General features: G+C 42.2%; 1 protein-coding gene across 1 annotated transcript in view; it reads left to right on the top strand.

Moving 5' to 3' along the window:
• LOC124805008 (fibrillin-2-like) overlaps positions 1 to 14,143 on the top strand; it is a 425,338-nt gene that overhangs the window by 32,552 nt on the left and 378,643 nt on the right. Inside the window, exon 4 of the mRNA XM_047265408.1 lies at positions 572 to 766. Coding sequence (XP_047121364.1) covers positions 572 to 766 — 195 coding nt within the window. The remainder of the gene's footprint in view (positions 1 to 571; positions 767 to 14,143) is intronic.

The raw sequence follows: 14,143 nt of genomic DNA, 5'->3' as shown, positions 1-14,143 counted from the left end.
CCAAGGCATCATATCAACGTTATTTACTATTGATTTCTCTCGCATTGTTCCATTCACTTCCAGTGGTTACTAATAATTAAAACGGTATGCTGGGTTCTATATGCCACGAAATTCTTAATCCAGTAACGTATCTGATTGCATATACTGTCTGTAAGAGATAGTGTTGAATTAAACTAAAAGACTTATGAAAGTCAAGAACAACAGCACCTATCTGAAAGCCATTATCTATAGCTTTCCAAGTTTTCTAAATAAGGAGAGAACGCAGTGACTTGATAGTCATTTGTGATACCCATGCGTAGTCGTCTTTTAGACACACATCAATCAGCTTTAATATGTCCGCTGGTAAGAAATTATGTCATAATCGTAGTAACAGATCTGTTGATAACTAATGGGTGAAGGTGACACTTCCGTTAATTTCTTCCCACTTATGGCGACTCCACGTCAAACAGACAGGGAAGGTAGTCTTCACCAAAATAACAGTACTTATTTATGATTCTTTATGTCCAATTACTCGGTGAGAGTGGACTGGTGCAAGTAGAACCAGCAACTGACTGTGCAATGCCTGACGCAGACTACCGGACTGGGCCGTGCTTCACGCGCGTGCGGAACGACATGTGTCAGGGCCAGCTGGAGGGCGTGGTGTGCACGCGCCAGCTGTGCTGCGCCACCGTGGGGGTCGCCTGGGGACACCCCTGCGAGAAGTGCCCCTCACACCTCGACTGTGACGAAGGCTTCATCAAGAACCTGCACTCGGGCCAGTGTGTCGGTGAGTCGTTTCAACTTACTTAACAACTCGTCACTACACATAATCGTAATTAGTTTTTTAGTATTAAGAGGCTACCGCCAGAAAAGAAACTGTAGTAAGTGTGCCGAAACCCTAATTTTTCCGAGGCAGGCACGGAACGAAAGGAAACCCGTGTTTAAGTGTATTATTAATTTCACTGTTGTTGAAGGCATGTGCATGCACACGTGTTCTTGCGCTTGTGGCAGGGAATGAACGGCCGACATTTGAGCACAATTTTATAATTTTTTCTTATTTATTTCCTTCTATATCTATACTTAGCATTAAGATTTTAAATATAAAAAGTTAGTATAATACTACAGTTAGCCTCCAACAATAACATAAAAATGTATGACATGACACGATACAGTTTAGAAGAAAGTTAGACATGTTATTTGACACATATATTTTTTCATTCTCTATATAGACAGAGCTGTTCAAATAGTAACCCACTGTTGAGTCAGGGACTTTTCAGTAAAATACCAGGTGGGCATATGGAGTCCCAAATGAGATCGTTTGAAAGAGGATTGCCTGCTGGTGTCTGCTTTACAACCAAGAAAAATCTCCCGAAAACCTTAGTCAGAAACTTGGGGATAGGAACAACTTTAATTTATCTTTCGGACAATATAACAAAAAAATGGAGGCCTAGTGTATAAATAAGTGTTTTTTTTATTATATGCGTTCTGAGTAAAGTGGATGACTTGATCAATTTGACAGCATTAGTAAGTACACTATTGGCCATTAAAATTGCTACACCACGAAGATGACGTGCTACAGACGCGAAATTTAACCGACAGGAAGAAGATGCTGTGGTATGCAAATTATCAGCTTTTCAGAGCGTTCACACAAAGGTTGGCGCCGGTGGCGACACCTACAACATGCTGACATGAGGAAAGTTTCCAAACGATTTCTCATGTACAAACAGCATTTCGCCGGCCGCGGTGGTCTAGCGGTTCTAGGCGCTCAGTCTGGAACCGGGGGACTCCTACGGTCGCAGGTTCTAATCCTGCCTCGGGCATGGATGTGTGTGATGTCCTTAGGTTAGTTAGGTTTAAGTAGTTCTAAGTTCTAGAGGACTGATGACCACAGATGTTAAGTCCCATAGTGCTCAGAGCCATTTTTTGAACACAAACAGCAGTTGACCGGCGTTGCCTGGTGAAACGTTGTTGTGATGCCTCGTGTAAGGAGGAGAAACGCGTACCATCACGTTTTTGGCTTTGATAAAGGTAGGACTGCAGCCTATCGCAATTGCAGTTTATTGTATCGCGTCATTGCTGCTCGCGTTGGTCGAGATCCAATGGCTGTCAGCAGAATATGGAATCGGTGGGTTCAGGAGGGTAATACGGAACGCCGTGCTGGATCCCAACGGCCTCGTATCACTAGCAGTCGAGATGACAGGCATCTTATCCGCATGGCTGTAACGGATCGTGCAGCCACGTCTCGATCCCTGAGTCAACAGATGGGGACGTTTGCAAGACAACAACCATCTGCACGAACAGTTCGACGACGTTTGCAGCAGCATGGACTACCAGCTCGGAGACCATGGCTGCGGTAACGCTTGACGCTGCATCACAAACAGGAGCGCCTGCGATGGTGTACTCAACGACGAACCTGGGTGTACGAATGGCAAAACATTTTTTCAGATGAATCCAGGTTCTGTTTACAGCATCATGATGGTCGCATCCGTGTTTGCCGACATCGCGGTGAACGCACTTTGGAAGCGTGTATTCGTCATCGCCATACCTGCGTATCGACCGGCGTGATGGTATGGGGTGCCATTGGTTACACGTCTCGGTCACCTCTTGTTCACATTGACGGCACTTTGAACAGTGGACGTTACATTTCAGATGTGTTACGACCCATGGCTCTACCCTTCATTCGATCCCTGCGAAACCCTACATTTCAGCAGGATAATGCACGACTGCATGTTGCAGGTCGTGTACGGGCCTTTGTGGATACAGAAAATGTTCGACTGCTGCCCTGGCCGGCACATTCTCCAGATCTCTCTCCAATTGAAAACGCCTGGTCAATGGTGGCCGAGCAACTGGCTCGTCACAATACGTCAGTCACTACTCTTGATGAACCGTGGTATCGTGTTGAAGCTGCATGGGCAGCTGTACCTATACACGCCATCCAAGCTCTGTTTGACTCAATGCCCAGGCGTATCAAGGCCGTTATTACGACCAGAGATGGTTGTTCTGGGTACTGATTTCTCAGGATCTATGCACCCAAATTGCGTGAAAATTTAATTACATGTCAGTTCTAGTATAATATATTTGTCCAATGAATACCCGTTTATCATCTGCATTTCTTCTTGGTGTAGCAATTTTAATGGCCAGAAGTGTATTAAAAGGAAAGAGCCTCCTGATAAAGGTATGTCTTAGAATAGGTCCATTCATGAAGGTAAGGGGTGGATTGATGCTGGACGATATTTACCTATATGAGCGGAAGCGCTATGCAAATTTCCAGTGGAACTTCATATGACTGCCACCAAAATGTTGCTTACAAGAGAGGAGGATAAAAGTATCCGGTGTACACTCGTACTGTAATCCCTGTTTAGATCAATGCAATTTGTTTGAAGTTTTTCCCGTGACCACATTCCATTCTTGGTTCTTACTGAACCATCACTTAAAAGTCATGATTGCAAAATACTGATACGAAACATTTACAGAAGAATGGAAAGACTAGTTGAAGCCACCCATGAGAAGATCACTTTGGGTTCTGGAGAAATATAATGTAATCCTGCATAAGGTAATGCTGACTCTATAACTTATCTTACAAGACAGACTGAAGAAAGGTAAAATGTACATTAGCACTATGTCTATGGTGATCATAAGCTTACTGCCGTACCATCTTAGTACCAGCCTCGTCATGTCACACGCCCAGGTCACCTATACGCAAGTGCAGGTTGGGGGTTGGCTGTCGAGAGGAGGGTTTAGGAGGGGTTGGGAGTTGGTGCATGGCGCGTGTACACACACACACATACACACACACACACACACACAGGGTGTTTCAGGAGGAAAGTCACATAATTTGTGAGCTGATTGCAGATTTGAAAATAAACCGAAAAAGTCCTATGAACATGTGTCCGATTTTCGATAGTTAATGGAACTGGAGTTGTTTGAAGAGTCCACACATCAATGAACGACTATGAGGACACCGAATAATATGGGTGCAGATGAATGATCCATCCTATAAGAAGTGTTCAAGAAGTCCCCCACCCATCTCAATTCAATTCTCAACACATTGGCAAGTGTGTGTTGCGTTACACGACGAACATCATCTCGGCGGGCTTTAATGCCAGCAATAAGATTGGTGATGTGAGCAACAAGTTCTCCACGTGTATCCACTTTCGTATCATAACATCACCCTTTAACTAGTCCCATGAACAGAAGTGTAATGGGGCCAAGTCGGGTGATCTGGCAGTCCAGTTAATGTGTCCGCCACGGCCAATCCACCGTTGAGGAAATGTGTTATTCAGATGCTGGGATACTTGTCTGGTACAGTGAGTCAGTGATCCATCATGTTGCAGGTACATTTGCCGCCGTTGCTCTGATGTCACGTCTTTCAAAGGGCAGGCAGGTCTTCTGTCAGGAAATGTTCTTATGCTACAATTGTCATGTGATCTGGTAGGAACATAGGCCCTATCACCAAGTCATCAATCATACCACCCCAGATGTTCACTGAGAACTTAACTTGGAATCTTGTTTCCCTAGTTTATGAGAATTGCACCTTTTCATGATACCACTGCCTGTAAATGTAGCCTCATCTGTAAATAAAGTATATTGCACAATATCTCTGTGCACAGCTAGTCATTCAGAAAATTGCTGTCTGCTTGCTGAGTCACCTGGATGCAGATGTTGCGCAGGGACTGGGTACGGGCCCTCAGAATGTAATGTACTGTATGTCACACTCGCATTTGTGGAATATCGAGCTGGTGGCTAATTCAGTGTGTACTGGTGGTGAGAGTCCATTGTACTGTTGCAATACTGTCTTCCCTTTCAACGACTATCTGGATGATGGCCTCACGTTTTGATGATATGTGTACGCTGGGTAGTGTTCCAGATGCACATAATTTTTGAAAAACGCTGGCGCATAGGGTTCGTCGATCAGGGAAACATCTATGGTATTCAGTCACAGCCGTACAGGCTCTGCCATTACAGCACCTGGACACAAACAAAATGTCTGCGAATTCTGCACAGGTGAATGTACGCTGCATGTTGGCATTCACGAACACAGGACACAATGGACTTGCTTAATTAAACAACACTCAAGCATGACATGTGCACGGCCTCACGACTGCTCACTGATCCAACCCACGATTACACACCGTATACACTTGCATCTGTTGTCTCAGTGTGACGTCACAGTGCTGCCATATGTTGAAGAACCGCCACACTTCTGGTAACAGGATTGATCAGTCATCTGTCCCAATACTATTCTGTCCACCAGACAGCATTTCGATAAGTAACATTCACACTTGTCTTCGTCTTCATTCATAGATGTATGTGGTCTTCAACGCACTCCTGTTCTGATTGATCAAAAATCGGCCACATGTTCATAACACTTTTTCGGGTTACTTTTACATGCAGAATCACCTCACAAATTATGTGACATTCCACTGAATCCATATATATATACCATTGCTCTCCCAACCATCAGAGAGCTTCTCTCTCTCTCTCTCTCTCTCTCTCTCTCTCTCACACACACACACACACACACACATACATCTTGCTCTTCCAGTCATAGCCCAGTATCTTACAGCCATTAAAAAGGAGCCAGCCAATCAGTTTGTACCACAGAACAGGCCATCTTATTCTCTGTACCACACTTGATGTCCAAACACGACTGTTGTTCAATCTTTGCACTCCCTCGGTTCAAGGCACAATGGACTCCCTTGAACTAAGTGCCACGATGTTATTTTCATGTCTAAATAATCTATATTATTTATCAAAATATGTAAAGATATTGGCATTGCTGGGGCTACTGATAGATAAAGTTACGCTTTGCAGCCGAACAAAACTGTTCCTCGATCTTTGTACCCACTTGGTACAAGGCATAATAGACCCTCAAATTAAATGTCACGATGTTATCCTCACATCTAAATTGTCTGTATTATTGCTCTATAACAGTAAAAAAACACACGTGGTTGACTTATTGGCACTAATGAAGTAACTTAAGGGTCAAGATACGTCTGCTAACGAATTGGTTCAGTCATTGTAACAACACTTTAAAGAAAACAAAAATTTTGTCAGTATGATTTACCAAAATACGTGATGTTCTGTTCCATAACACCATAAAACACACGTGGCTTACTTATTGACACTACTGATCTCACCTACAGATTAAGTACACTCAGTAACAACAGTGGTTCGAACTTTGTACTAAAGTAAGATGGCACCTTCAAGAAACCACAAATTGCCTGCACTATTTGCCAAAATACACAAATATTTGTTCTTTACCAACACAAAGCAGACATGGCTCATTTATCGGGGTTACTGGTGTAATTTACAGATCAAGCTACAGTTGGCACCAAAACTAAACTGTGGTTCGATCTATGTATCCGCTTGGTGAAAAGACACAATTGACCCCCAAATTAAGTGCCACATATTATTTCCACTTCTAAATCGTCTGTATTATTTATTAAAACACGTAAATATTTGTTCTATAACAGTACAAAACACGTGTCGCTTGCTTAATGTCATTTCTCGAGTAACTCGCAGATTAAGGTAGTACATACTACACAAAAACTCAATTTTATTTCGATATTAATTTGTACCAACTTGGGGCAAGGCATAAATGGATCTTCAAATTAGGTGTTACAGTGTTATTTCCATGTCTAAAATATCTGTATTATTTATCAAATACGCATCTTATTTTAGCCAAAACTGATACACCATGTGTCAGAGTCCAATGATCAGGATGTAACGTATGTGGTGATCGGAGCCTGTTTCCCTTGTACTGTAATCTGCCCAACGCCAGACACATTGCTTGTGGACGCCCAGTACAGCAATTCTAACAGCATTCGACAGTTTTAATTTTTCCTTTTATTTATTGCACAGTCATTTTGTTACGGAATTCCACATCCTCTTGGGTGTAAGGTGTCGGCTCTTTCCCATATTATAGCTCAATTACCATATAGAACTTTATGTCTACCACTTTGGCAAACTAGTTACCATTAAATGTAGTTATTCCATCTATTTGTAACTGTGTAAATATCTTTTCTGTTACTAGATGTACAATATAGAGACCATCACATTTACATACAATGTAACCATCATTTTAAGCAATTCCGGATAGAGATGGAGATTTACAAAAAGATTTTGCGTGTATCATCTAATTGTAAAGTTTCTTGGATCCATCATTTTCTGTGAGTACTCCACATATGGGCAATTTTCATTTATATTTACAGTACATGTTGATATCTTGTATCCATCCTGTTATATTCAGGTTTTCCCATATACTTTATTTAAAATAATTAGCTAGACTTACGTGCACATCGAAATTGATTTTTTTTTTTTCATTAGCAGATTATTCTTCCCTAATTGTACTTGGTTTTGCCAAATGCTCCAGTTTTCATTTTTTAACTTCGATCTCTTCTATTTCCAGTTTATTTTTTTTTCTAGTAGTAGATTATTCTTCCCCTAATTGTAATTGGTTTTGACAAATGCTGCAGTTTGCATTTTTTAACTTCGACCTCTTCTATTTCAAGTTTACTTTTGCACTCACATAACAAATTAATTGCAAAAAAATGGTTCAAATGGTTCTGATCACTATGGGACTTAACTGCTGAGGTCATCAGTCCCCTAGAACTTAGAACTACTTAAACCTAACTAACCTAAGGACAACACACACATCCATGCCCGAGGCAGGATTCGAACCTGCGCCCGTAGCGGTCGCGCGGTTCCGGACTGTAGCGCCTAGAACCGCTCGGCCACACCGGCCGGTCATTAATTGCACTTGATGGAGTAATTACTGTACGACTTTGACCGCTTCCATTTCCATTTTCTTTTTCTTCTTTTTTTGTGCACAGATAACGCATTAACTTCACTTAAAGTAGTATTTACTGTAATACAGAGTTGTTTAAGTCTGATCGATACATTGCTTCTTTTTCTAAAGATCTGCAGAAAAAGATTATTTGTAGGAAACAGTCCTAATTTGGTAATATCTATATTCGACAGTGTTGTGGAGAATAAGACCTGGATCGAGAAAAACATATTTCTCCAGCTTTTATATAACACTTGTGTTGTCAATTTTCATATATCTTACAGGTAAATAATTAAAACTATAAGCAGACAGAACATAGTTTATAATCTTTGCTTGGTCTTGATTGTCCGAAGGTCAGTTATTTTCATGTATTCTTCCTGCCCCAGTAGACAAACTCCAGAACATTGTTAAACACAACATAGAAGCGATTGGCACAGAGTGTAGCAGAACGCATTTTACACAGTATTTATTGGTGTTTCACACACGAAGAGCAGGTGCGGCCAGAAACGCTGCACGTGGGCGGCCCTTTGGCAGGCGGGCCGTTCTCTCTCTCGTCTCAGTGCACGAATTCCCCCACCATCCCGCTAAGGTGTCTGAGCGCAAACGATGGGGGAACTGCAAACACGCCACTTAGTCAATAGATTGGCTTGCATGCGGCTGGGTTTTATATTATGCCGTATTAGATAATTCGAAAAACTTAAGCTGTATATCAGAAGGAGCGGTATCATACTGTTACAGTGGTACAAGCGCATGTACCTCCAAAAATTAAAAGGAAGTTGAGTTTGCAACTGCATTCCGTCAGTAATATTGTGTGAGCCACATAGTCCCATGTAAAATTTTTACATTTCAGGTGAGATATAAAAGATGATGCAAAGATAAACAGTCTGTATAACATGTCGTTGGGGATGGAATAAATTATCGTAACTGCACGTGAAAGGAAAAAAATACCTAGGACTCCTCTACCGACAATCCATAGCCACAATTCTCAACAAAACATATCAGAAACAAAAGAAAAATTTCGTCATTATTTAATTGCTTTTGGTAAGCTGAAGAATGAATAAAACTAATATCTGGAACAAGTTGTCGGCCCGCTGGTAGGCGGAGGTAGTTTATCAGATTTTCGTCACACAGGTTGCCTCGTAACCGTGACTTATTTAGACTCATTATCGAAATAAATCTTTCACTCACATCAGTTGATCCGAACATGGATATCACTTTTGCACCCTCGTTACAGAGACGTGGAAACTCTTCCTGGAGAAAACTTTCATAGTACTTCTCGTCAGTTTTAACGTAATAGAATTTGTCTTTTAAACGATAATTGTACTGCAAAACGATCAGCTCAATCGGCAAAGAACAAGGGTGCTAACAACTGACACGGCAAATGGTCTTGAAAACATCTCAAAAACAGATGCGAGGTTGGCAGTGTTCTGAACACGATTTGAAAACTGTTCCTGTACTTCTTCCAGCACCGAAATCAATTGTCAAAATTCGATTTTCTTTGAAACCAGAGAGCTTAGCGAAATGGGTAGCGTCTTTTTTTTTTTTTTTTTTTTTTTTTTCCAGAACGTGAACCTTCCACAGTCTGATTTTAAATGCGGCCACGCTTTCCATTAACATTCGTTGTTTCTCACCTAGCAACATCTTATTGAGGGTGTTCAAGTGTGTAGTCAAGACAACTAAATAAGTAAGGTCTATAATCAATTCGCCGGCCGGAGTGGCCGAGCGGTTCTAGGCGCTACAGTACGGAACCGCGCAACCGGTACGGTCGCAGATTCGAATCCTGCCTCGGGCATGGATGTGTGTGATGTCCTTAGGTTAGTTAGGTTTAAGTAGTTCTAAGTTCTAGGGGACTGATGACCTGAGAAGTTAAGTCCCATAGTGCTCAGAACCATTTGAACCATTTTTTTTCCTATAATCAATTCCGGGTCTTCTAACGTTGGTTCCTACTTCATTTTCCTTCATAAACTGAACAATAGCAGATCTTAGCTCGTAAAACCGGTCATGGCATGTCCCTCGACTGAACCAACGCACGTCGCAGTAGTAAATCACATCTGCGTACTGATCCAGCAGTTCCATCAAAAACTGTTCAAACAAAAGATGCAATAACCCATTTCACTTAACTTAATTTGCTATTCGGACCATCAGTTCCATGACGAGCTCTTTTTCCGAAAATCTAGTACAAAGTGCTTCATGATGAAAGAAACAATTAGTTCCGTAGAAATCGTCTGTTTATCGTTACAGTTTTTTGCGCAACCATGCCACGAGCCTATTTTGTGCCCCTCGAATTACTGCCGCTCCATCGGTGGTAACAGAGACTAGCACATTCCAGTTCAGGCCAACGGTTTCAATGGCCTCTTCAACAATTTTCAGCAAGCCGATCCCTCTCGTTGTGTCTTACATTGACACCAGACCTAAAAATCGCAATCTGTGTCATGTCCGAAATGTCGATCGACACGTCCAAAGTATTCGAGAAAGCAATGAACTTGCTGCCATAGTCAATTAACTGCCCGTAGACACCCGCTGCCATACCAGCTATGCGGCGAGTTATTGTTGGTCGGCTTGCTGTGCAGCACTGCACCTTCTTTAGGTCCGCCAACTTGTGTTCTCTTTCATCGCCAACTAAATCTTTCAATTCATTCTGGCGTTCTTTGGCGTATTTGTGGTGCCTGGCGATTGTGCGATTGTATAATAGGACTGATAATTTTCTTCCTTCTCTTCGGAAAAGCATTGTAACTCCCTCTCATATTTAAATTATCGTGACAATACGTCACTAGACTGCCTCTTCTGATTGTAAGTCGGATTGCAGCGGACGAGTATCACAGTGAAGGAACTTGGAAAAATACAGCATCGTATGCTAGAAGGAACAGTGCCCCATCGCTCTACCACACGAAATGTCGCGCACCGTATGCTATGCTCTACTACATGAAATGCCGCGCTGCATCGAATACTTCCACCAAGGACCCAACAAAGCCGAGACAGAGCGAGCCTCGGCCCGCATGCAGCCGCACATGGAACACGGGTGCAGTTTGGCAGTCTGGCCTAGACAGACTTCCACAAGATCAAACACAACATCCACTCTGTACTTATGAATCTTAGCTTCTAATCTGGTAATAGCATGTTCTTTAGCCAAGGAAGACATAAAAGTTTCTGATAGATGCATATCAGGGACACTTTATCAAGATGGTTACTGATATAATTGTTCACTCCTGGACTTTTGATTTGACATAAAATTTGTTAAATTTCTTTATTCTACATTTGGAGCTCATCCACGTTAAACTGTCTTGTAGTTGTTCACTATCACAATGCTATTTTATTCGTAGTCTTCTTCAACACGTAAGTCATGTTTTGTTGTTAGGTGAGGACATACCTTCATTTTATTGAAAATTCCAGCAAAATTTTACGTTATATCCCTATTCATAAGGTAATCGTCGCCTACACGAAGTTGCTGCAAAAACTCAGAGAGCCCTACCTGGAGACTTTACTGAGTAGATAAATTTTAAATATATATTTCCTTCTTTAACATTACAAATGGACAGTCTCTAATAAAATTGTTCTTGGGGGTCCTCTAGAACATAGCTACCCCATTTGACAGAGACATTCTCAATGAGAAATAAAACATGTGCAACTTTGAATGCATCAACAAATCTCGACTTGTCTGATGCTTTGCTGACTACGAACACGTACACGTTTTTGCACAGTCACTCAGACATTACACAATATGGCCCCCTTCCACCCATTTCCCTCCCTCCTCGCCGCCTTTAACATTTAATCGGAGGATTCATTGTCCCCTGCAAAGGTGAGCACAGAGATCGAACCACAGTCGGATTTGGCGTCATAAGTATATTAACCTGTCAATTAACGCCCCTCGTGGTCTTGCGGTAGCGTTCTCGCTTCCCGAGCAAGGGGTCCCGGGTTCGATTCCCGACGGGGTCAGAGGTTTTTCCTGCCTCGAGATGACTGGGTGTTGTTGTGTCGTCTTCATCATCATCATTCATCCCCATTACGGTCGGAGGAAGGCAACGGCAAACCACCTCCGCTAGGACCTTGCCTAGTAAGGCGGTGCGGGTCTCCCGCATCGTCCCCCTACGCTCTGTAAAGAAGCATGGGACTTCATTTCATTTCCATTTAACGCCAATAATTCCAATATTTTGATATATGATACGGACAATTTAGATGTGAAAATAACCTTTTGATACTTAATTTGAGGGTCCATTGTGTCTTTCACCAACTGGATACAAAGGTCAAACCACAGTCGAATTTTAGGGCAGAATAAATCTTTATGCGTTTCTGATAAGTACTAAGAAAATTTAGGCATGGAAATAGCTTAATGGCACTTAATTTAAATTTCATTGTGCCTTGCACCAAGTGGGTACAAAGACTGAACCACAGTCGGGTCGTGGAGTCAAGTGTAGTTAATCCGTAAGTTAGGTCAGTAGTGCCAATATGCGAGACAGACGTGTTTTGTACTGTTATAGAACGAACGTTTACGTATTTTGATAAATAATATTCAATGTTTCCGGAAATTCCCGTTACAAACTTCTAGGACTTATAGACGGGAGTGAGTACATAATACTCTGAATACCGTTTCTGTTCTATGGCGGTTTCAATTCAGATGTTTAACTCATCCATTTCTGCTTGAAGAACTGAATTAGGCATGATTCAGTACAATTATTTTAGGTAACAGTTCGAAAAGAACTTAAGCACGTTTGTTGGTATTAACATTTAAACACTACATTCTGTACATACAGTACGCTGGGCTCTTTTTTGTTTTAGAATAACGTAAACATATAATGATTAAATGTTACTACAAACAAATTTACTTAAGTGATAAAGCCGGCAGGTGTGGCCGTGCGGTTCTAGGCGTTACAGTCGCAGGTTCGAATCCTGCCTCGGGCATGGATGTGTGTGATCTCCTTAGGTTACTTAGGTTTAAGTAGTTCTAAGTTTTAGGGGACTGATGATCTCAGATGTTAAGTGCTATAGTGCTCAGAGCCATTTGAATCATTTTGAACTTTAAAGTACTACTTTACTTTCTCACAAAGATTAAACCACAGCCGACGCCAAGTGTACCTTAACCTGTAAGTTACAACACTACTGCCAATAAGCGAGCCACATGTGTTTTGTAATGTTATAGAACAATAATACAAACAATTTAGATGTGCGAATAACATCGTGACATCTACTTTGAGGGTCCATTGCACCTTGCACCAAGTGGGTACAAAAACTAAACAACAGCCATGCGTGGGTGACATATGGCGCAGAGAAACAAGATGATCAGCTCGTGGTAGATCCTGGTTGGTTGTTTCGTTTTTAATGGTTGGAAAAATACTGGGCTGTTATTGGAACAGCGAAATGTGTGTGTGTGTGTGTGTGTGTGTGTGTGTGTGTGTGTGTGTGTGCGCGCGCGCGCGCCTTGTATCAAGTGGGTGCAAGCACCGAACAACAGCCATGCGTGGGTGACAACTGATGTAGAAAAAACAAGATGGTCAGTTCTGGGTACATCCTGGTTCCTGACTGTTTCATTTTTAATGTCTGGTAAAATTCTGGGATTCGACCCGTGGTCTAGGGGTAGCGTCTTTGATTCATAATCGAAACGTCTTCGGTCCCGGGTTCGATCCCCGCCACTGCCTAAATTCTGATAAATAATCAGCATCTTATGCCGAAGACTTCCGGCATAAGAAGTCAGTCTCATTCTGCCAACGGCCTTGTCAAAGAGGGCGGAGGAGCGGATACATGTTCAGGGCACTCTCTTGTCCTAGGGGTGGGTAATTGCCCCTAAAGGCGGAAGAATCAGCAATGATCAACAACATGAGGATGCAGAAGGCAATGGAAACCACTGCATTAAAGACACGTAACGTGTATCCACAGGACATGTGGCCTGTAATTGAAGAAGTGTCATGATGATCTCTCCATTGGCAAAATATTCCGGAATAGTCCCCCATTCGGATCTCCGGGAGGGGACTGCCAAGGGGAAGGTTACCACGAGAAAAAGATTGAATAATCAACAAAAAGGATAACGTTCTACGAGTCGGGGCGTGGAATGTCAGAAGCTTGAACGTGGTAGGGAAACTAGAAAATCTGAAAAGGGAAATGCAAAGGCTCAATCTAGATATAGTAGGGGTCAGTGAAGTGAAGTGGAAGGAAGACAAGGATTTCTGGTCAGATGAGTATCGGGTAATATCAACAGCAGCATAAAATGGTACAACAGGTGTAGGATTGGTTATGAATAGGAAGGTAGGGCATAGGGTGTGTTACTGTGAACAGTTCAGTGACCGGGTTGTTCTAATCAGAATCGACAGCAGACCAACACCGACAACGATAGTTCAGGTATACATGCCGACGTCGCAAGCTGAAGATGAACAGATAGAGAAAGTG

The sequence above is a fragment of the Schistocerca piceifrons genome, chromosome 7 (genome assembly GCF_021461385.2).
Source record: "Schistocerca piceifrons isolate TAMUIC-IGC-003096 chromosome 7, iqSchPice1.1, whole genome shotgun sequence".
Lineage (NCBI taxonomy): Eukaryota > Metazoa > Arthropoda > Insecta > Orthoptera > Acrididae > Schistocerca > Schistocerca piceifrons.
This window is presented reverse-complemented; position numbering and strand designations above follow the sequence as displayed.